Source organism: Entelurus aequoreus, linkage group LG09 (assembly GCF_033978785.1).
Source record: "Entelurus aequoreus isolate RoL-2023_Sb linkage group LG09, RoL_Eaeq_v1.1, whole genome shotgun sequence".
Taxonomy (NCBI): domain Eukaryota; kingdom Metazoa; phylum Chordata; class Actinopteri; order Syngnathiformes; family Syngnathidae; genus Entelurus; species Entelurus aequoreus.
Window position 1 is genome coordinate 49,658,693 of NC_084739.1, and position 25,715 is coordinate 49,684,407.

The following is a 25,715-nucleotide window of genomic DNA, read 5'->3' on the forward strand; positions in this document are numbered from 1 at the left end:
GCTATCACGTTAGCTCCGTAGCTAAAGTGCTTCGCCGATGTATTGTTGTGGAGATAAAAGTCACTGTGAATGTCCATTTTGCGTTCTCGACTCTCATTTTCAAGAGGATATAGTATCCGAGGTGGTTTAAAATACAAATCTGTGATCCACAATCAAAAAAGGAGAAAGTGTGGAATCCAATGAGCCCTTGTACCTAAGTTATGGTCAGAGCGAAAAAAGATACGTCCTGTAATGCACTCTAGTCCTTCACTCTCACGTTCCTCATCCACGAATATTTCATCCTCGCTCAAATTAATGGGGTAATCGTCGCTTTCTCGGTCCGAATCGCTCTCGCTGCTGGTGTAAATAATGGGGAAATGTGAGGAGCCTTTCAACCTGCGACGTCACGCTACTTCCGGTACAGGCAAGGCTTTTTTTATCAGCGACCAAAAGTTGCAAACTTTACCGTCGATTTTCTCTACTAAATCCTTTCAGCAAAAATATGGCAATACCGCAAAATGATCAAGTATCCATTTTCCATTTTCTACCGCTTATTCCCTTTGGGGTCGCGGGGGGCGCTGGAGCCTATCTCAGCTAGTATGACACATAGAATGGATCTGCTTTCCCCGTTTAAATAAAACAATTTCATTTCAGTAGGCCTTTAAATTCCATTCCGTTTTTTTCAGGTGGTCTGTCATAAGGTTTTTGGCATTCAATCAGATATTATTGTGAGGTTTTGTATTAGTGTTCCTAAAAATCAGATATCCCGGCCCCCAGACACATATTTTTCTCTAAATTTGGCCCCCGAGTCAAAATTATTTCCCAGGCCTGCTATAAGGAAAAGACTAAACATGATAACGGAGCCTTTGAATGACAAGAAAAACAAAAAACTTTATAGTTAAAAAAAATTCACGCCAAAGACGAGCAAAAAATACAAATACTCTCAAGACTCGCAAAAAATGACGGCTTGCATACCAGCTGTACACTGAGTACTCCAAATTCCAGCCAATCTTACTTTCTAGTATTGTCTCTTGAAAATATGTACTGAAATAAAAATGGTTGAATGAGGGATATATTTATAGTTTTGTGAGATACTGTAAACCGTATTTTTCAGACTATTAAATCGCTCCGGAGTATAAGTCGCACCGGCCGAAAATGCATAATAAAGACGGAAAAAAACATATAAGTCGCACCTGCGACCACCAGTCGCATTTTTGGGAGAAACTTATTTGATAAAACCCAACACCAAGAATAAACATTTGAAAGGCAATTTAAAATAAATAAAGAATAGTGAACAACAGGCTAAATAAGTGCACGTTACAACAGTGGTCCCCAACCACTGGGCCGCGGCCCGGTACCGGTCCGTGAATCGATTGGTACTGGGCCGCACAAGAAATTAAAAAAATAAATAAATAAATATAAAAGGTTTTATTAAATCAACATAAAAAACACAAGATACACTTACAATTAGTGCACCAACCCAAAAAAACTCCCTCCCCCCCTTACACTCATTCACACTCATTCGCACAAAAGGGTTGTTTCTTTCTGTTATTAATATTTCGGGTTCCTACATTATATATCAATATAGATCAATACAGTCAGCAGGGATACAGTCCGTAAGCACACGTGATTGTATTTTTTTATGACAAAAAAATATATATATATACAGCCCTTTGAGACACTTGTGATTTAGGGCTATATAAATAAACATTGATTGATTGATTGATTGATATATAAAGAGAGACATTCGACTACCACAGCATTTGGCCCCTTACGATGTCACCCTTCTTCCCTCTCAACTGCCTGCTGCCCAAATCTCCTCACTACCAGTAGGACAACACGGTGAAGCAAGGCCAACTAGAGCTAGGAGTGCGTCAAGGTACCAGTCATCTGCTTCATCACGTCGATCCTCTCGGCGATCGCATGGGCTTCAACTGCTCCAAAATATTCCTGATGTTCAAACAGCTGCCCTAGAGGAGCGAATTAAAGGTTTGGAGCTTGCTGACCTACAGCAAGAAATAGAGGAGGAAAGGAAAGCTGACTTGGAGGCTAACAGATTGGATGCACAAGCTAAAGAAGGACAAAGATTACAAGAAGATGCTCACCTTGCCAAAGAGAGTATGGCAAGGGAAATGGAACGGTGCAGACGCTTAAAGAAACTGGAGAAAGACTTACACATTGCCCATATTGTCAAGTCTTTCCTGTCGGAGTCTGAAGATGATTCAATGTCAACAATGTCACCTCCGCCCTCTGCTGACATGCTTCAGCTCCCATCAATAGCTCCAATGAAATCTGCTGCCGCTACCCCGATGACACAGCCATTGACAATGACTCCCATTCCTGTCCAAGGTGCACAAACTTGTGTCCCGACTTTAGTAGCCACCCCTACAGCTCCTGTCTCTGTCACCTTGCCTGCATCTGTGTCTTTCACAAGTCAACATATGCCAGTCTTTCCCACATCTAGTTATGCATCAACAATGACACATACAGCAGCAGTGCCACAAACCATGCAAACCTCTGTACCACTACCACCAGTTCCAGCTGGTGCACCTCCTCCTACTGGGCAGTATGTTCAATACACATTACCATCTGCTACTCCAGCCCCGGCAGCACCACCCTGGTCCTACCCGGGCATCGAGACGCTGATCGCTACATCCTACGGCATTCCTAAACCAGTACTTCCAAGGTTTGAGAGTGGCCGGGAGAGTGATTTCGCTCTACTCAAGATGGCGCTGGAGAACCTGATGAATAGTCATCCTCACATCAGCGAGCAATATAAATATCAAGTTCTACTAAATCAGCTCAAACTCCCTAATGCTCTGCAGTTAGCCAAGTCATTCATGTATGACCCAAAACCGTACACAGCTGCGCTAGGGGCTCTACAAGACAAATATGGCCAGCCTAAACAACTAGTACAGAGTGAACTAGGAGCTATTCTTAAAGGCCTACTGAAATGAATTTTTTTTATTTAAACGGGGATAGCAGATCCATTCTATGTGTCATGCTTGATCATTTCGCGATATTGCCATATTTTTGCTGAAAGGATTTAGTAGAGAACATCGACGATAAAGTTGCAACTTTTGGTCGCTGATAAAAAAAGCCTTGCCTGTACCGGAAGTAGCGTTTCGTCACCGGAGGAAGGATTTCTCACAATTCCCCATTGTTTACAATGGAGCTAGAGAGAGTCGGACCGAGAAAGCGACGATTACCTCATTAATTTGAGCGAGGATGAAAAATTTGTGGATGAGGAACGTGAGAGTGAAGGACTAGAGTGCAGTGCAGTACGTATTTTTTGCTCTGACCGTAACTTAGGTACAAGGGTTCATTGGATTCCACACTTTCTCCTTTTTCTATTGTGGATCACAGATTTGTATTTTAAACCACCTGGGATACTATATCCTCTTGAAAATGATAGTCCAGAACGCGAAATGGACATTCACAGTGACTTTTATCTCCACAACAATACATCGGCGAAACCCTTTAGCTACAAGCTAACGTGATAGCATCGTGCTTAACAGCATATAGAAACAAAAGGAATAAACCCCTGACTGGAAGGATAGATAGAAAATCAACAATACTATTAAACCATGGGCATGTAACTACACGGTTAATGCTTTCCAGGTTGGCGAAGGCTAACAATGCTGTTGCTTACGACGCCATTGAAGCTAAATTAGCAACCGGACCTCACAGAGCTATGCTAAAAACATTAGCTCTCCACCTACGCCAGCCAGCCCTCATCTGCTCATCAACACCCGTGCTCACCTGCGTTCCAGCGATCGACGGTGTGACGAAGGACTTCACCCGATCACAGATGCGGTTGGCGGCCCGGAAACGGAGGAAGTTAAGGTGAGGTCGGCGGCTAGCGCGTCTGCTATCCATCTCTCAGTCCTCCTGGTTGTGTTGCTGTAGTCCGCCGCTAATACACCGATCCCACCTACAACTTTCTTATTTGCAGTCTCCATTGTTCATTAAACAAATTGCAAAAGATTCACCAACACAGATGTCCAGAATACTGTGGAATTTTGAGATGAAAACAGAGTTTTTTGTATAGGATTCGATGGGTCTGTATACTTCCGTACCAACCCTTGACATCACGCGCATACGTCAGCATAAAAAAATGTTTTCAACCGGAAGTGTGGCGGGAAATTTAAAATTGCACTTTATAAGTTAACCCGGCCGTATTGGCATGTGTTGCAATGTTAAGATTTCATCATTGATATATAAACTATCAGACTGCGTGGTCGGTAGTAGTGGGTTTCAGTAGGCCTTTAACTCACCAGCCATCAAAGTGGGGGAAGCAGAAGCTTTCGACACCTTCGCTCTCTCAGTTCAGACCTTAGTTAGTATGTTGCGGACTTTAGAGGGACCCCTTGGATACGAGCTCAAATGTGGTTCTCACGTTGACCGCTTCATTAGTAAAATGCCTCCTGCTCACCGAGACGGATTTATGGAACTCTGTCTTTGTCGCAGCATCCTACAGCCAGGTACCAACCAAACTTACACCCTGCCCGACCTGGCATCCTGGCTCCAAGTTAAAGCTCAAGCTAAGCGCCTGGCTAGCCGAGTCACTCATCTCTACAACCCGGGGCCTCCTCCTGCCAAGAGGGAGCATAATGGTCCATGGCCCAAACAAAGGACAGCGTCAGTTCTCCTATGTTCTGGTGAGACCGGTAGCAGCCAGAGCACCAATCTGACAAAGTCACAACCCTTTAAACCTTGTCCTTATTGTCCATTTTGCAACAGTAAGGAGCATTATCTCAACTAGTGTCTGGACTTCAAGAAACTGAATACCAGTGAGATCAATAAGTGGATCCAAGAAGGTGGCAGATGGAAGTGCGGTCGTGGCCACAAAGCTGCAGCATGTACGCTTAAACGCCCTTGTAACTTATGCAAAGAGACGCACATCACTGTACTGCATGACGCGATCCAAGAGTCATCTCAACAAGTCCTGATGATGAGTAACCAAAAACCCACAGTCTACCTGGAACAGCCTCAAAGCCCTCAAAGAGTTTTGCTGAAAGTTGTTAAAGTGCTCTTACAAAATGGAGACCGCACTCTAGAGACATTTGCTGCGCTCGATGATGGTTCTGAGAGAACACTCATCCTCCCCTATGCAGTAGAGCAGCTACAACTTGCTAAGCATCCTGAAACCCTTCACCTGAGAACTGTTCAACAAGAAGTGAAAGTGCTCAATGGTTCGTCAGTCAGCCTTCAGGTCTCCCCCATCTTCAAGCCAAGCAACAAGTATTGGATTAAAAATGCCTTCACAGCTGAGAATCTGAGCCTATCTCAGCACACATATCCAGTAGCGGCCCTCCAAAAACTCTACGAGCACCTCAAAGACCTTCCTTTGCTGCCTATCCATCGAGCGCAACCACTACTCTTCATAGGTTCTGATACAGTATGTCTCAGCTTCTTGCTCCTACAGAGCCGGTGCGAGCAGGCCCATCTGGCGGGCCCATAGCAGTCTGTACCAACCTAGGCTGGTCCCTACAAGGTCCGTCTGTGATCTCCGTATCTTCCCATCAGCCTTCCTGTCTGCATGTTACCACTGAATCCCCATATACTGAATCGGAACCGGATGCCACAGAGCTGAGAATATCCGCCTTCGTTGGAACTATTTCCAGTGCTTCAACTACTCAGCTTACTGATTTCAGTAAGTTCTCCACATGGAAACAGCTTCTACAAGAGACAGCTAGCTCCCTTCATGGGGCAGCTGATGCTGGTGCTTCATCCCCACCTTCCGCCGCGGATTTTCTGCAAGCGGAAAAGCTTATATTGCAAAGGGTTCAAGGAGATTGTTTTCCAGAAGAGTTGAGAGCGCTCAAGGCTGGAGGGTCTCCGCCTCCAGACAGTTGACTTGCATCACTTTCACCAGAATATGAAGGAGCCACAGGATTACTCAGAGTTGGTGGACGGTTGCGGCATGCGGAGAGTTTAGATTGGGAGAGAATCCACCCTATAATCTTGGATCCAAGCCACCATGTGACAGAGCTTGTCATAAAGGAACATGATGAAGTGCTGTTGCACCCTGGCCCAGAAAGAGTTCTGGCTGAAATACGACGTAGATTTTGGATCTTAAAGGCCTACTGAAATGAATTTTTTTTATTTAAACGGGGATAGCAGATCTATTCTATGTGTCATACTTGATCATTTCGCGATATTGCCATATTTTTGCTGAAAGGATTTAGTATAGAACAACGACGATAAAGATTGCAACTTTTGGTATCTGATAAAAAAAAGGCTTGTCCCTACCGGAAGTAGCGTGACGTAGTCAGTTGAACATATACGCAAAGTTCCCTATTGTTTACAATGATGGCCGCATGAAGTGAGAGAGATTCGGACCGAGAAAGCGACAATTTCCCCATTAATTTGAGCGAGGATGAAAGATTTGTGGATGAGTAAAGTGCAAGTGAAGGACTAGTGGGGAGTTGAAGCTATTCAGATAGGGAAGATGCTGTGAGAGCCGGGGGTGACCTGATATTCAGCTGGGAATGACTACAACAGTAAATAAACACAAGACATATATATACTCTATTAGCCACAACACAACCAGGCTTATATTTAACATGCCACAAATTAATCCTGCATAAAAACACCTGCGTGTTTGTTATGCTAGCTCCTAGCTCCTCTGCTAGCTCCTAGCTCCATAGAACACGCCAATACAATTCAAACACCTGATCAACACACACAATCACTCAGCCCAAAAGACCGTTCACCTAACCCAAGGTTCATAAAGCTTATATATTTTTAAAAAGTTACGTACGTGACGCGCACATACGGTCAAGTTGTCAAATGTTTAGCAGCCAAGGCTGCATACTCACGGTACCTGATATTCAGCTGGGAATGACTACAACAGTAAATAAACACAAGACATATATATACTCTATTAGCCACAGCACAACCAGGCTTATATTTAATATGCCACAAATTAATCCTGCATAATAACACCTGCGTGTTTGTTATGCTAGCTCCTAGCTCCTCTGCTAGCTCCTAGCTCCATAGAACACGCCAATACAATTCAAACACCTGATCAACACACACAATCACTCAGCCCAAAAGACCGTTCACCTAACCCAAGGTTCATAAAGCTTATATATTTTTAAAAAGTTACGTACGTGACGCGCACGTACGGTACGGTACGTGTTATGCTAGCTCCTATGCTAGCTCCTAGCTCCATAGAACACGCCAATACAATTCAAACACCCGATCAACACACACAATCACTCAACCCAAAAGACCGTTCACCTAACCCAAGGTTCATAAAGCTTATATATTTTTAAAAAGTTACGTACATACGCAAAAAAAAGTTGCGCACATACGGTCAAGCGATCAAATGTTTTAGAAGCCAAAGCTGCATACTTACAGTAGCACGTCTGCGTCTTTGTCATCCAAATCAAAGTAATCCTGGTAAGAGTCTGTGTTGTCCCAGTTCTCTACAGGCGTCTGTGTATCGATGTCAAAAGTCCTCCTGGTTAGAGTCTCTGTTATCCGAGTTCTTCCATCTTGACTGCATCTTTCGGGAATGTAAACAAAGAAGCGCCGGCTGTGTACTGTTGTGGCTGACTACGTTCGAAAAATACGTCCATTTCGCACCGACAACTTTCTTCTTTGCTTGCTCAGCTTCCTTCTTCATAATGCAATGAACATGATTGAAACAGATTCACGAACACAGATGTCCAGAATACTGTGGAATTATGAAATGAAAACAGAGCTTTTTCGTATTGGCTTCAATGTGGAAGGCATACCCGTGTTCGCCGGTCTACGTCACGCGCATACGTCATCCTCAGAGGCGTTTCGAACCGGAAGTTTAGCGGCAAATTTAAAATGTCACTTTATAAGTTAACCCGGCCGTATTGGCATGTGTTATAATGTTAAGATTTCATCATTGATATATAAACTATCAGACTGCGTGGTCGGTAGTAGTGGGTTTCAGTAGGCCTTTAAGGGGCAGAGAGGCAGAGAAGCAATACGGAAACATCAGTATACAAGTCTAGAATGTCGTCGTTGGAAAGCCAAGCCTGACATTCCTAAAATGGCTGATAACCCTCCTGCTCGACTGCGACTTCATAAGCCACCTTTCTATTCGACCGGAGTTGATTGCTTTGGACCTCTCCAAGTGAAAATTGGGCGCCGCACAGAGAAAAGATGGGGTATTATCTATAAGTGCATGACTACTGGCTCTGTACACTTGGAACTACTGGAGAATCTTGATACGGACGCATTCTTGCTATCCTTAAGAAGATTAATCTCACGACGCGGCAAACCCTTTGAACTCCTCATGGACAATGGTACCAACTTTGTTGGTGGAGAACGTGAACTACGTGACGCAGTTGCTTCAATGGAACCACAGTTGAGAGCAACTTGCAGAGCACCAGATTTCATTCCGATTCAATCCTCCAAGCGCACCACGTTTTGGGGGCACATGGGAGAGAGAGGTAAAATCCATTAAGACAGCACTCAGTTGTTCTCAAAAACCAAACCGTCCCTGAACCAGTATTACTGACAACATTGATAGAGGTTGAAGGCATAATGAAAGCTAAACCTCTAGGTTACCTGTCTTCGGACGCCTCAGACCCAGACCCAGTCACGCCAAATCTCCTTCTTATGGGCCGTTACGATTCATCTCTACCTCAAGCAATCGACGATCCCTGTGGTCTCGGAAAAAGACGTTGGAGGCACAGCCAAGTCCTAGCAGATCACTTCTGGTCGTCTTTCATCCAGCATTACCTGCCAGGGCTTCAAGAACGTAACAAGTGGAGGAACAATGGCAAGACCCTTTTGGCTGGTCAAGTTGTCTTGATAGTGGATCCTCAACTCCCCCGAGGATCGTGGCCTGTCACTCAGACACATCCAGGAGCAGATGGACGGGTCCGGACTGCCAGAGTTCAAGTGAAGAATCGCACCTACATTCGCCCAGTCGCCCGACTGATCAGGCTTCCACCTCTTGATGACGAGGACACTACCTCATAGACTTTCTTCTGGTTTCAACTGCCATACGGACAGTTGGGGGTGGCTGTGTACGAAAGCCTATTGTGTGCCGTTAACCAGTTTTGTAATGTTCTTGCGCCTTTAAGTTAAGATTACAGTTGGTACAAAATGCGGCTGCAAGGCTTTTGACAAAAACAAGAAAGTTTGATCATATTACGCCTATACTGGCTCACTTGCACTGGCTTCCTGTGCACTTAAGATGCGACTTTAAGGTTTTACTACTTACGTATAAAATATTACACGGTTTAGCTCCAGCCTATCTCGCCGATTGTATTGTACCATATGTCCCGACAAGAAATCTGCGTTCAAAGAACTCCGGCTTATTAGTGATTCCCAGAGCCAAAAAAAAGTCTGCGGGCTATAGAGCGTTTTCTATTCGGGCTCCAGTACTCTGGAATGCCCTCCCGGTAACAGTTAGAGATGCTACCTCAGTAGAAGCATTTAAGTCCCATCTTAAAACTCATTTGTATAATCTAGCCTTTAAATAGACCCCCCCTTTTTTAGACCAGTTGATCTGCCGTTTCTTTTCTTCTCTCCTCTTCTCCCCTGTCCCTTGCGAGGGGGAGTTGCATAGGTCCGGTGGCCATGGATGAAGTGCTGGCTGTCCAGAGCCGGGACCCCGGGTGGACCACTAGCCTGTGCATCGGTTGGGGACATCTCTGCGCTGCTGACCCGTCTCCGCTCGGGATGGTTTCCTGTTGGCCCCGCTGTGGACTGGACTCCCGCTGATGTGTTGGATCCACTGTGGACTGGACTTTCACAATGTTATGTCAGACCCACTCGACATCCGTTGCTTTCGGTCTCCCCTAGAGGGGGGGGGTTACCCACATATGCGGTCCTCTCCAAGGTTTCTCATAGTCATTCACCGACGTCCCACTGGGGTGAGTTTTTCCTTGCCCGTATGTGGGCTCTGTACCGAGGATGTCGTTGTGGCTTGTACAGCCCTTTGAGACACTTGTGATTTAGGGCTATATAAATAAACATTGATTGATTGATTGATTTAAGTTGATAGGTCAATCTGTGACATCATTTCCCCTTTAAAGCACGTCTTTGTCAGAATAGCCAGTTTTTGATCCATGGTGGCAGCCAGCCTTGTGTGGGTTGATGACTAAATACCACACACAAAACCACACACATTCACATCCACCTCTCAGCAATAAAGATGATTAAAGGATTCTCTGGCCGGAATCTGTCCATCATGTCCCAACTCTAAAATAACTACTATCCCTTCCTTACAATAACATATAGAACACGTTTACCAAACAATCTGTCACTCCTAATCGGTAAATCCGATTAAATTGTATACGTCTAGTCTCTTACGTGAATGAGCTAAATAATATTATTAGATATTTTACGGTAATGTGTTAATAATTTCACACATAAGTCGCTCCTGAGTATAAGTCGCACCGCCGGCCAAACTATGAAAAAAACTGCGACTTATAGTCCGAAAAATACGGTATGTACATACAGTATGTCTATTAAAGGGGACTTATAATGATTTTCTTTTTTTATGACCTAATAATAACTAAATATCGTTACAATGCTGGTTACTTGTATTAAATAATGACAAAGCCTTTCTTCAGCTATTAGTTCCACTTTAGGACGCCAATTAAAATTCAGACTTTCGTACAAGTACTTACAAACACATTGAAATATTTTAACTAGGGATGTCCGATAATGGCTTTTTGCCGATATCCGATATTCCGATATTGTCCAACTCTTTAATTACCGATACCGATATCAACCGATACCGATATCAACCGATATATACAGTCGTGGAATTAACACATTATTATGTCGAATTTGGACAACCAGGTATGGTGAAGATAAGGTACTTTAAAAAAAAAAAATAAAAATAAAATTAGAAATAAATTAAAAACATTTTCTTGAATAAAAAAGAAAGTAAAACAATATAAAAACAGTTACATAGAAACTAGTAATTAATGAAAATGAGTAACATTAACTGTTAAAGGTTAGTACTATTAGTGGACCAGCAGCACGCACAATCATGTGTGCTTACGGACTGTATCCCTGCAGACTGTATTGATATATATTGATATATAATGTAGGAACCAGAATATTAATAACAGAAAGAAACAACCCTTTTGTGTGAATGAGGAGGGAGGTTTTTTGGGTTGGTGCATTAATTGTAAGTGTATCTTGTGTTTTTTATGTTGATTCAATTTTAAAAAAAACAACAACAAAAACGATACCGATAATAAAAAAAACGATACCGATATCATTTTTTGGCAGAATAAATATTAAATATTGTTCAGGCATTTTGCCATAATATTTGTATGCAAGTGCTTAGATATATATAGATATCTTCTTCCGTTCTAATACTATTTAAAGCAGGGGTCCCCAAACTACGGCCCGCCAGCGTCCAAAATCAGGCCCGCGGCAAGTCCCAAGTATAAAAAAAAAAAAAAAAAATGTTTTTCCTTTTTTTTTCTGTCTTTTCTTATCCACTTTGTACCGCTTGCTACTCACAGTGTCTCCTAGCCGCTCAGGCAAATCATATTGTCTAAAAATGCATTTTCTCATCGATAACGTAATATCATTGCGTGAGCGGAAAGTGCGCTGTATATATCGAATATACCTTTATATATATATCTAATATATATATCAAATATATATACAGTGTGTGTATATATATATATATATATATACATACATACATATATATAAATATATATATATACACTACCATTCAAAAGTTTGGGGTCACATTGAAATGTCCTTATTTTTGAAGGAAAAGCGCTGTACTTTTCAATGAACATAACTTTAAACTAGTCTTAACTTGAAAGAAATACACTCTATACATTGCTAATGTGGTAAATGACTATTCTAGCTGCAAATGTCTGGTTTTTGGTGCAATATCTACATAGGTGTATAGAGGCCCATTTCCAGCAACTATCACTCCAGTGTTCTAATGGTACAATGTGTTTGCTCATTGGCTCAGAAGGCTAATTGATGATTAGAAAACCCTTGTGCAATCATGTTCACACATCTGAAAACAGTTTAGCTCGTTACAGAAGCTACAAAACTGACCTTCCTTTGAGCAGATTGAGTTTCTGGAGCATCACATTTGTGGGGTCAATTAAACGCTCAAAATGGCCAGAAAAAGACAACTTTCATCTGAAACTCGACAGTCTATTCTTGTTCTTAGAAATTAAGGCTATTCCACAAAATTGTTTGGGTGACCCCAAACTTTTGAACGGTAGTGTATATCAAATATATATACATGTATGTATGTATGTACTGTATATATATATATATTTTATATATATATATATAAAATATATATATATATATATATATATATATATATATATATATATATATATATATATATATATATATATATACAGCCCGGCCCCGGCCAAATTGTTTTAACCCAACCCCCGGAGTCAAAAAGTTCAAAAATCAGGGGGACCCCTGATTTAAAGTAAGAGTTTTAGTATGTTTCTAATGATTAAGGAAAAGGGTTTTGGGTGTTTCATTTTCTATTTGTGACACATGTTCACTGTCACTTGTAAACACAGGATTCTTCGGAGTAAAGAGTGATCACTCTGTCGTAAGAGAGCACAGCCTGTAGGTTAAATTTGCAGAATTGAACAACTTAGTTTACCAATTCAGATTATGGTATATTGTTTCTTAACAGGGGAAAATGTTAAAATGTCTTGTATTCATGTTAGCATTTAAGCTAGCTAGCAAGTTACTGTAGCGCTAGCTTGCTTTTCCAGTAAATGAGCAGTGTCACCTGTCCGTAGGGATGGGTACCAATTTTTCGTACCTGGGAATCGATAACGGTACCAATTTTCATTACTTTTGTGTGTGTTAATAAATGTATGTTTAGTAACAAAAAAATCTGTTTTTTATGTTACTTTTAAAAAAGATCCGATAATGATAACTGTTCTGTTCAGTTGTTATATTTTGTTTTCTTATAATATTTGAGTCTCGTTGGCAAGTATTAAAGTAGACTTCGCTTGCAGTTTAAAATCTAAGACGTTAGATGGCAGAGATGTAAGAACTATAGAATGTTGTCTAGCTAGGAAGTAGCCGTTGTTATTAAGTTGAATGTAGCAGTCTAGTATTATGCCCTAAAGTGTTTATACTGTAAGTATTGTACTTATTACACACCAGCTGTTTGACTGTGAAGTGCATTTTAGTTGTAAATTTCATTACCAAATTTGGAGGTATTGAAATCGCCATGTAAAATCCATCCATCCATTTCTACCGCTTATTCGGGGGTCGCTGGAGCCTATCTCAGCTCCAATCGGGCGGAAGGCGGCGTACACCCTGGACAAGTCACCATCTCATCGCAGGGCCAACACAGAAAGACAGACAACATTCACACTCACATTCACACACTAGAGCCAATTTAGTGTTGCCAATCAACCTATCCCCAGGTGCATGTCTTTGGAGGTGGGAGGAAGCCGGAGTACCCGGAGGGAACCCACGCAGTCACGGGGAGAACATGCAAACTCCACACAGAAAGATCCCGAGCCCGGGATTGAACTCAGGACTACTCAGGACCTTCGTATTGTAAGGCAGATGCACTAACCCATCGCTAATGCAAATCAGTAACATGTATACGGCAAAACCAATATAAATTAGCATCAAACCAGCACATTTTAGAAAAGTGGAGCCTACTTTACATTTGACTGTTTTTTATCAGGCTTACCAGTACCTGCTTTGTTGTTCTTGTTTTCCAAATTTCGTTTTAATTTTTTAGAAGTCCTTTTTTTTTACCATTTACTTTATGTATAGTGGTACAGAGTCCAAACTTTTTCCACCAAGGACTGCATACTGAAAAATGAAAGAATGCACAGGGCCATTTTGTACATTAAAGATGCCAACACCAATAAAATGTACCAGTATAAGCTAGACCAGACCTGGGCATTCTGCGGCCCGCGGGCCACATCCGGCCCTTTGTACGTCCCTGTCCGGCCCGCGTGAGGCCAATCATAAATTACAAAGTACATTTAAAAAAGTATCTATCTCGAGTGTGCAATACAACGGTGCTGCTTTTGTTTTGAAAAGTGTTATTTGTATTACTTCCGTGTGGATGTATGCTCGTGCGCGATTTTGAGTGAATGTGAACAGCGGCAATCACAAATTACAAAATAAATTTAAAAAAACATCTGTGTCGTGCGTGCAATACAACTGTGCTGCCTTTATTTTGAAAAGTGTTATTTATGGTCGTATGTCTGGGTGTAACCTGTGAGTGAAGGTGCACAGCGACAAGTGATGCACGGTTATCCCCGAGACGCTAAAAAAAGAAAAGTTGATGACGAATGGCGTGTTTTCAACAAGACATGGACTGCCAAGTATTTCTTTACAGAAATTAAAGGTAAAGCTGTGTGCTTAATTTGTGGTACACATGTTGCTGTGTTTAAAGAATATAGTGTAACGACCTCCTGAAGTTGATGTTGTGTTCTTGAGTTGCGGAAATGAGGAGTAAGGATTGACGTGCGTGTGGAAGGAACGAGATAAGTTGAGCTGTGTTAGTATAGGTTGCTCAATAAAAGTTTAAAAAGAGCGTCAGACTTGGTGTGCACTTCTTCTGGACGCTACAATTGGTGTCAGAAGTAAAACTTTGTGCATACTGCCACTGCTTGTGTGCGCATACTGCACTGCTTGTGTGCTCAGCCTGTTACGTCATTCTGAGGTACGTGCCACGATGTTTCCTGGCGACTTTGTCAAGATTGAACGGGAGGGGAAGTACATTGAGTGGGGACTGCAGATGTCTGTGTGAATCCCGGACGTGAGGAACTCGTCGCAAAGAGAGAGAGGGAGGAAGGAGAGAGGCAGTGTCTACAGGTGCGGCGCACGCTGCTTGGCATGGGGGAATTCCACCCTCAATGAAGACTCCCAGGTTTGATGGCAAGGTGAACTGGGAGGCATTTCATCCCACTTCTGACACCAATTGTAGCGTCCAGAAGAAGTGCACACCAAGTCTGATGCTCTTTTTAAACTTTTATTGAGCAACCTATACTAACACAGCTCAACTTATCTCGTTCTTTCCACACGCACGTCTATCCTCACTCCTCATTTCCGCAACAGCATTGCCTCCTCCTTCTTCGCCAATCACGTTCACAACAAAGAGAATGCAGGATAAAGTGACAGAAATAGAAATGTTTGCATTGTATTATACATCAGGAAGTGTTGTGTAAGAAAGTGTTAAAAATAAAACCATCAAAAGCCATCTGCTTTTGTATAAAGATAAGTTAGGTTAAATGAAAATACTATTATTATTATTATTATCTTACGGTATATCAAAAATAATTTGAGCAAAATTTAATTGAAATATTGTCGGTGTGGCCCTCCAGCAGTGCTCGGGTTGCTCATGCGGCCCCTGGTAAAAATGAATTGCCCACCCCTGTGCTAGACTATTTAAAAACAAATAACATTAGCACATACATAGCCTTTGTGATAATTGACAAAGTTGTTAGTGATGTATCAATCTACCTGAATACATTTTGTTTTCAGAACACATCAAGGTCTTAAAATCATTTGGATTTGGGGCAAAAATGGCCCACGGGCCACACTATGGACAAGCCAGATTTACATTTATTTTTTCAACATAGGATCTGATCTACTTTAAGTTTGTGTGTAGTAAAACACGTGCAAATATTGTAAATACAACTGGATATGGTTTAATGGATACAATGAAACACAATTTAGCATATAAAGTCAACTTGTTTTTCCAAGGTGCTGTGTCACTATGCCAGAAAAGTAATTCCTCAGCGCTCCTACAATACCAATGTAGCTATACCTTGGTTAATATGCCAGTCACAACATGTAAATGGAGCATTGTTGGCAGTTTTAGAATGTTTTTAGGGGGCTTTATAGGCAATCCCCATTACTTGCAATGTTAACTGTCTGATGGTAGCAGTTTTTTACTATCTAGAGGAATTTACCATAAAAATATAATTTTCTCACATAAGGATTGTGGATGATGGGCAAAATAAAAACAAGTGCAGTTTTCTTTAAAGACCCCGATTAAAATTCCGACATTTGTATACACCTTGAATGCACCATTAGCCTAGCGTCATGTGAATTATATTTATTTAGCACATTTCCTGTAGTGACTCAAAGCGCTATACATTGAGAGACCCATTATCTAGATTTAAACTACAATTACACCAGTGCTGTGATGTGAGCTGTAATGTTGATGAGTCAAAATAACTTACATTAATCCTGTTTTGAGGTGGGGGCGAATGGGTATCGCTATAAATTTGACGTGGACAGAGATTAGGGGAAATTGACGACTTCCTGGGATGTAGGAGAAAAGGAGCACTTGATTTGCTCACCCTAACACACCTAGGGCACAGTACCTGGTAGGTAATCAAACAAGCACAGAGAGAAGGGGCTGACTGCCACTTAGCTGCGTGTTTACTTATGCTTCTTATTAAGTACTGTGATTCAGGTAGAAGTGTCAGCAGACATCTTCATCTAAGCACACTTGTGCTCCAAAAAGCTGTTGCCTGAACATGTGCTGGTACTTACTGCACTCTGGTTTAGCTGCCCTCTGGTAGAACTTCAGCTCAGAGAAAAGGGGCCCATTTTCTTCGTACTCCTGCACAAACAATCAAGCAAATCAATCCATGTAATCCAAATTAATCAAGTATTTTTATTTTTAAATTAGAAAACATGTACAGCATATCTGCAGCAAAGCTATAGTTTCTGGAACAGGGGTGTGTGTATATTAGGACAGTCAAGTGATTAACTTTTTTAAATCACAATGATCACACTCGAACTGTGATTAATCATGATTAATCACATGGTATTTGCTTGCATAAATAACATTTGTTTTATTCAACTGCATGTCATTGATTTGCTCAAACCTTGTTGACAGTAAATTTTGTAAGAATTAAGTGCACAATTGGAAATTATCTGCAATAATATAACAAACTAGGTACAGATGTTCAGTATGTTAATAGATAATGTAATAGACATCCATAAACAACTTTACATAGCGTACCATACAAAATGCAAATATAATTATTTATCACACACAATGTGATTTATCAACACTCATCACCGTTGTGAGCCTTATTTTGTGTTTTATTTAGTAACTGTGCAAACTGACAGTTCCACAAATAGCTGCAGGATCAGTGCTCACTCTTGTCTGTTTGGCAACATAAATTTATAGCTGCTAGAGGACTTAAGGGGCAACTTAAATTGATGCGTTTTGGAGTCCTTCAGTAATTTTTTTTTTAATGATTTTCTTTTTTTTTTAACATAGCATATATATATAATTAAAATATTTCTCATAAGAAAAACACTTCTTTAGTATGCCTTTTTGCGTATTCAGCACCTTCAGCAGTAAAAAGAAAAAAGGAAAAGAAAAAAAATGGTGTCAATGTAGATGCACTGCCCGACTGCTTCTAAAATGCCCATAAAAAGTGGTAATGTCTACTGCATGTTTAAAAACATTGCAAAACGCCACAGATAAGAGCATAATAACATAAATCAGCAGTAAACGAGAATGTCTCTGGGGTGATGCCCCGTACAGTACACGCAAAATCCTAATTTAAATAAAACAGTCTGCACCACTTCAGAATTGTACAGACAGTCTTTTAGTAAATCACACCCAACACGCCTACTAATATAGTACACACTATTTTATCGATTGCTCACACTGTTTAGTGCGTGGTATTTAAATATTAGTAAATCAGGCCCTTGCTGTAGCTAACAACCAAATTGTATGAAGAATGTGCAATGTTATTACTGTGTTGCCACAAAAAAGTGCTGGAACACGATGGAGAGCAGCGTGTACACATAATCCATCCATCCATTTTCTACCGCTTATTCCCTTTGGGGTCGCGGGGGGCGCTGGAGCCTATCTCAGCTACAATCGCCCCCTTCAAATTTCTAGAACCGGCCCTGTTGAGAAAGGTATTTCAAGTTAATTAAGGCATTTCTACCCTTAAAGGCCTACTGAAATTAAATGTTTTTAGGGAACTGCGTGGCGAAGTTGGTAGAGTGGCTGTGCCAGCAATCGGAGTGTTGCTGGTTACTGGGGTTCAATCCCCACCTTCTACCATCCTAGTCACGTCCGTTGTGTCCTTGGGCAAGACACTTCACCCTTGCTCCTGATGGGTGCTGGTAGCGCCTTGCATGGCAGCTCCCTCCATCAGTGTGTGAATGTGTGTGTGAATGGGTGAATGTGGAAATACTGTCAAAGCGCTTTGAGTACCTTGAAGGTAGAAAAGCGCTATACAAGTATAACCCATTTATCATTTATCATTTATTTAAACGGGGATAGCAGATCCATTCTATGTGTCATACTTGATCATTTCGCGATATTGCCATATTTTTGCTGAAAGGATTTAGTAGAAAACAGCGACGATAAAGTTCGCAACTTTTGGTCGCTGATAAAAAAAGCCTTGCCTGTACCGGAAGTAGCGTGACGTCACAGGTTGAAAGGCTCCTCACATTTCCCCATTGTTTACAATGCAGCGAGAGAGATTCGGACCGAGAAAGCGACATTACCCCATTAATTTGAGCGAGGATGAAAGATTCGTGGATGAGGAACGTGAGACTGAAGGACTAGAGTGCAGTGCAGGACGTATCTTTTTTTGCTCTGACCGTAACTTAGGTACAAGGGTTCATTGGATTCCACACTTTCTCCTTTTTCTATTGTGGATCACGGATTTGTATTTTAAACCACCTCAGATACTATATCCTCTTGAAAATGAGAGTCGAGAACGCGAAATGGACATTCACAGTGACTTTTATCTCCACGACAATACATCGGAAAAACTCTTTAGCTACGGAGCTAATGTGATAGCATCGGGCTTAAATGCAGATAGAAACAAAATAAATAAACCCCTGACTGGAAGGATAGACAGAAAATCAATAGTATTAAACCATGGACATGTAACTACACGGTTAATGCTTTCCAGGCTGGGGAAACTTAACAATGCTGTTGCTAACGACGCCATTGAAGCTAACTTAGCAAAGGGACCTCACAGAGCTATGCTAAAAACATTAGCTATCCACCTACGCCAGCCCTCATCTGCTCATCAACACCCGTGCTCACCTGCGTTCCAGCGATCGACGGAGCGACGAAGAACTTCACTCGATCATAGATGCGGTCGGCGGCCCGGAGACGGAGGAAGTCAAGGTGAGGACGGCGGCTAGCGCGTCTGCTATCCATCTCAAAGTCCTCCTGGTTGTGTTGCTGTAGTCCGCCACTAATACACCGATCCCAAATACAACTTTCTTCTTTGCAGTCTTCATTGTTCATTAAACAAATTGCAAAAGATTCACCAAAACAGATGTCCAGAATACTGTGGAATTTTGAGATGAAAACAGAGCTTTTTGTATTGGATTCAATGGGGTCCGAATACTTCTGTTTCAACGATTGACGTCACGCGCATACGTCATCATACATAGACGTTTTCAACCGGAAGTTTCGCGGGAAATTTAAAATTGCACTTTATAAGTTAACCCGGCCGTATTGGCATGTGTTGCAATGTTAAGATTTCATCATCGATATATAAACTATCAGACTGGGTGGTCGGTAGTAGTGGGTTTCAGTAGGCCTTTAATTTGACATTAATACCAACAATAACTTCTAACTTGACGCCGTGTGCTTCCTCCAACCGCCGTTTGGACATACAGTATGTGTGTAGAGCGTGCATGTGAGGTTTTCCCTTGGTACTTCGGCTTCCTCCCACATTCCAAAAAAAGGCATGTTACTAACATGTGTTACCTAACAACTTGTGTTATACCTTACCTTGTTAGCTTCATTGGAGACTGTAAATTGTCCATAGGTATGGATGTGAGTGTGAATAATTGTCTTTCCATGTATGTGCCCTGTGATTGGCCATGCTAATTTTGGTTAGCCTGTCAATGAGCGCCTCCATTGTACGTTAGCATAAAGCTGGCAGCATTATTAGCTAACCTTTATTCTGTATAATTGTATTCCTTTTTTTTAGTTTATTCCAAACTGTATTAATAATTGAACGTGATTCCTACAAGTATGTGATCTTTGTGTGTATACATAATGTACTTTCTTTATTGTGCTCAGTTTTACAGTGACTTCATTGTGGAAAATATCATTAGACCACCTGAAGTTATTTTTTTAATCTTTAATTCAACACTGTTAACATATATGGCAAACTAAACTACAACATTCAGGGATGGCAGAATATAGTATAGCCTGTGTTACCTTTTACTTGTCCTTCTTGTTATTTCTAATAACTAATAACACAAGTTTGTTTTTAAATATTTATAAAACATTTGTTTAGCTTTTTTAAAGAAAATATATCCATCCTTTACTTTTCAAATGTTCTTGTAATCAGACAATATTTTCGGTATATTAGATGGAATTTTTACCTCATCGATCGGTAGGTTGGAGTTCAAATCCCAGCCGAGTCATACCAAAGACTATAAAAATGGGACCCGTTTCCTCCCTGCTTGGCACTCAGCATCAAGGGTTGGAGTTGGGGGTTAAATCACCAAAATGATTCCCGGGCGCGGCGCCGCTGCTGCCCACTGCTCCCCAAAGGGATGGGTCAAATGCAGAGGACAAATTTCACCACATCTAGTGTGTGTGTGACAATCATTGGTACTTTAATCTTTAATCTTAATATAGTCTGATTACAAGGAAAATCGAAAAGTATATGAACAAGAAGACATAAACATCTTTGAGCAATATATCCATCATTGCCATTGGACATCATAGCAATATATCCATCAGTAACCAGTTGAAGGATTTTTTAGAATCAAACAATATGTTATCTCCATTTCAATCTGGTTTTAGAAAACAGCATAGCACTATTACAGCTGCTCTTAAGACCTTCAATTATTTAATCGAGGCTGTAGACGGCCAGAAATATTGTGTCGCCCTATTTATTGATTTGTCAAAAGCATTTGACACAGTAGACCACAGTCTGTTAATTCAAGCCCTTCATCATGTTGGATTATCTAAAAATGCAGCTGCTTGGTTCACAGACTATCTTTCCAGCAGAACACAACAAGTACAGGTGGCTGGGATGACCTCTTCATTACTGGACATCAGAGGTGGGACCAAGTCATTGTTTTGCAAGTCACAAGTAAGTCTCAAGTCTTTGCCCTCAAGTCAAGTCCCGAGTCAAGTTCAAAGTCGAGACTGGAAAGTCTCAAGTCCAGTCCCAAGTCCTGCATTTTGGAGTTTCGAGTCCTTTCAAGTCCTTTTAACCACAGACTAATATATTTACACAGATTGTGTATGCTTTTAAAACGCTGTATTTATTTATTAAAACAAGTGCATTTGAAATTGTAGGGGAAAAAAATAATGCTGACATTGCACTTCATAATAGCACTATTAACCAGTCATTTTAAACATTTAACTCATTCCTTTACAGAATAAACAAATTTGAAAAAACAAGTGCAACTGTACTTATTTGCACAAAAGTGTTAACATTGTATTTCCATGGCATATTGCATTGTAACTAGTTCCACAGCAGTGTCTATCCTGTTCTTACCTTATCTCATTGATCTCATCTCATACTGTACATGTGTTTACGTGTGCGTACACATGAAAAACATAAATACATGAACATAATGAACAGAGTTGTACTTTTTAGATGTCAGGGCCCTATGCAATATGTACACATATTCTTAATATAGTATACATTTTAACTGACCTTTATTTGACTATGTTTGTCTTTTTGTAGGTGGCTAAAATATGCGGTGCTGCTGACCGCCGTCTAACGTTACGTTACTGTGTGTGATACATTGACTAACGTAACGTTAAGTGTAGGTACCTGATGCAACCCTGCTTAAAAAAAAATCACTTGACAAAAAGTATGAATAAGGTAGCGAACTGCAGTGGATGCAACAGATTGCCGTGTTTGCAATGACGTTATAACCATAGACATCTTATAAGTAGACGCAGCATTGGCTGCTGTGACGCGAGCAATTTGGCCGCCATCTTGAAGTGGTGACGAGGACTGGCGAGCAGCCTAAACTGACAGTTGACAGGTAGAAAACAAAGATGCAGGGTTGGTGTTCAGCGTTTTCCTGCTCAAATGAGCGGACTGTTGAAAATAGGAATCGGGGGATTACTTTTCACAAGTAAGATTTAACATTTACGTACTATTGGTTGTATTTTGTGAAAAGAATATTACCACAGAGTTGAGAAGGAGCAAAGATCTGAAATATTTGTATGTAAAAATCACAAAAGAAATCTTCTGGGGGAGGATGACCCCCCCTACAGGGGTTTGGTTTACAAACTTTCAGCCCCACCTAAAACAAAATTCACCAGCCGCCACTGATTATGATGTGTTCTCATTTTAGGCAAAGTATAAGACAATACTTTCTTAACAGTATAATTGTAACCAGGAATAAGTCTTCAAGTAACAATATTCAAATACTAACATTGTTGGGTAAAACAGAATTTGGTTTTATTCTGAATCCAGTGAAACAAATTGGTGGTTTTAGCTGATATAAAGACTTTCAGGTGTTTATATGTTTATGTTAAAGTATTTGGCAGACGCTTTTATCCAAAGCGACATACATAAAAAATACATACACTACCGTTCAAAAGTTTGGGGTCACCCAAACAATTTTGTGGAATAGCCTTAATTTCTAAGAACAAGAATAGACTGTCGAGTTTCAGATGAAAGTTGTCTTTTTCTGGCCATTTTGAGCGTTTAATTGACCCCACAAATGTGATGCTCCAGAAACTCAATCTGCTCAAAGGAAGGTCAGTTTTGTAGCTTCTGTAACGAGCTAAACTGTTTTCAGATGTGGGAACATGATTGCACAAGGGTTTTCTAATCATCAATTAGCCTTCTGAGCCAATGAGCAAACACATTGTACCATTAGAACACTGGAGTGATAGTTGCTGGAAATGGGCCTCTATACACCTATGTAGATATTGCACCAAAAACCAGACATTTGCCGCTAGAATAGTCATTTACCATATTAGCAATGTATAGAGTGTAGGGCTGAACGATTTCAGGAAAAAATCTGATCACGATTTTTCTGACAGAAATTGCGATTTCGATTTTGACTCACGATTTCTTTTCAAATCAAGCTTCAGTAACAGTAACAGATTTAAAACATGACAAAAAATGATATACCATGAAAACATTAAATGCTATGTAATGCAAGGATGAATACTAAAAGGTAAGAATTGCTTCAAACATGTATTTATTAAGAAACATGCATGTACATTCTCCAAAGTTCTTGACCAACAGCAGTTATTAAAACTAAAGAACTAAAACCAGTACAAAAACCTTAATTATGTTAAGATAAATAAAAAAGTTTAAGTTAAATAAAATACAAAACAATTCCAACACAAAAAGCAATGCTTAATATATAATAAGAAAAACAAAATTCAACAACTTCAATAAAGGAAAAAAAGGATCCTGACCTTATGTAAACAGTCTTATACTCAAGTAGGTAGGTCAGTCTTTTATGGCTCAAGAGAGCTAGCCTATCAACATCTATAGCAGCAATTCAAGTACTTTATTCAACCCTGGAAGAAACCTGAACAATATTTTAAAGTGAAATTGAAAAGTAATGGTAATAAAGAAAATACTATTACAAAAACAAAATGACCCAACCTCTGCCCTTCTGAAAAATATGTCAGACATTAAAATAGGTGGGTCATTCATTTACCGCTTAGCAGCACCCAAATATTGCACATCTATTCTGTTAACAATAGAACGGCTGCTCTTCTCATAAGGAGTTATACTGGCAAACGACGCTGTAATTGTGGTATGTTTGCTACAATGGGCTGAATCGCTCGGGGTTGACTTTTCACCGGACTTTTTGGTCATACATTCGTCGTGTAACTGCCGGTGGTGATTTTTCAAGTGCCGGAATAAATTAGTCGTGTTGCCTTGGGATGTGGCGACTTTGGCCCGACAAGTTTTACAAAGTACCTGTTTCTGATGCACATCTGAAGTTTCGAAACCGAAGTAGTCCCAAATGACAGACGTGCTGCTCTTCTTCTGTATTAAAACTAAATCCTCCTCCACTTCTGACCCGGCGGCAGCAGCCATTTCCTCCAGGACGTTTGTTTCTTCACCAAAGTTGTTAGTGGGCGTGTACGCGGTAGCCTCGTCAATGGCCGCCTCTGATTGGTTAGCGTGACGGCATGCCCTGCTCACAAGTAGTTTACCACTTCTGATTGGTGAGTTTGACAAGGCATGAGAGTAGCACGAGCAGGCTGCATATACACAACAGACATGTCAGCCAGGAGAGCTAAATAACGTTCGTCTAAAACCGAAGCCTTCACGATCTCAAGATTGAGACTTCTGAAATCGCAATTTCGATCTGAAAACGATAAATCGTTCAGCCCTAATAGAGTGTATTTCTTTAATGTTAAGACTAGTTTAAAGTTATCTTCATTGAAAAGCACAGTGCTTTTCCTTCAAAAATAAGGACATTTCAATGTGACCCCAAACTTTTGAACGGTAGTGTATAAAACAATCACTGTAAACATGATCATTTAAGGGAAGAATGTAATACAAAATATCAATACAAAGTGTCAAGACAGAATAAACTCTCTGCTGCTGCAGCAACAGAGATACAGTCTATAGGTCCCTAAGACATATAGATAGCTAATGTATTCATACATTGTTTATGTAGAATATACACGTTTATATAACCTAATCATATTGTTTCTTGAATTTAAAAATAGCGGACCGTTTTTTCCCCTTTCTCTGGGATTATATTCCCAGTTTTGATCTCGGACGTCTGGTCACTTATAGCATATAAGAATATTCTATTACTGTTAAGCAAACTATGAATAATAAAACACGCCAAAACATGTGTCCTTTATCATAGCTACACATATGACAAAAAAGTGCGTGAAAATCAGTGGTATTCAGTGAGGTAAAATGAATTAAATGCGCTGACAGTTCATTGCTCCTGCCAAATGAATTGCACTGAGTGGAGCGGATCACCACTCCAAGATGGCGCCCCCGCGTCTCGTCAGCGCCAGTAGGCAGTAGCGGTCGATGCTGCGTCTACTTATAAGATGTCTATGGTTATAACGTTAGCAGTGAGTTTACAGCCTCACTCATTTAACTACACAGCAAATAAAAGTTACGTTACTTATCCAATAAACGTTAGCTTGTATTCAAAATTTACCTTTCTGTTTGCAACTTCAAATGTCGAACGAAGTTGAAAGTTGTTGCAATTCGTTTTTTGTTAACCAAGTCGTAGTTTTAATATCCGAACAAAACTATCTTTGCCGTAATTTTTCCTCACTGGTGCGTTGTTTGAGAGCTATTCTTCGTTGGTTGTTCTGCAATTTGATTGGATGAATGCCGTGGGACGAAAACAACATGGATCTAATTTGATTGGCTATTGTACTGACAGACACACACGCTGACAGAGCGCACACTCCCTGACAGTCACACACACGTACACTTTGGAAGATATGGAGTGCTCCCGAATAACTTTTTAATCGTTGGGTTTTGGGGAAAGTAGCAAGTCATGTCAAGTCAAAAGGCTGAAGTCCAAGTGAAGTCACAAGACATTGATGTTAAAGTCCAAGTCGAGTTGCAAGTCTCTTAACATTTTGTCCAGTCGAGTCTAAAGTCATCAAATTCATGACTCGAGTCTGACTCGAGTCCAAGTCATGTGACTCGAGTCCACACCTCTGCTGGACATTACCAAAGGAGTTCCGCAAGGCTCAGTGCTGGGGCCCATTTTATTTTCTATCTACTTAAATAATCTTTGCAATAATTTGTCAAAGGCAATGTACCATTTTTATGTAGACGACA

The 25,715-nt window shown here is 40.7% G+C and overlaps 1 protein-coding gene across 6 annotated transcripts in view; it reads right to left on the bottom strand.

Annotated features, from left to right (window-relative positions):
• Positions 1-25,715, bottom strand: part of vrk2 (VRK serine/threonine kinase 2) — a 97,133-nt gene that overhangs the window by 64,725 nt on the left and 6,693 nt on the right. For all 6 annotated transcript variants that reach the window (XM_062058882.1, XM_062058880.1, XM_062058879.1 and 3 more), the window contains one exon: positions 16,486-16,555. In XM_062058882.1, the coding sequence (XP_061914866.1) occupies positions 16,486-16,555 (70 nt within the window). The remainder of the gene's footprint in view (positions 1-16,485; positions 16,556-25,715) is intronic.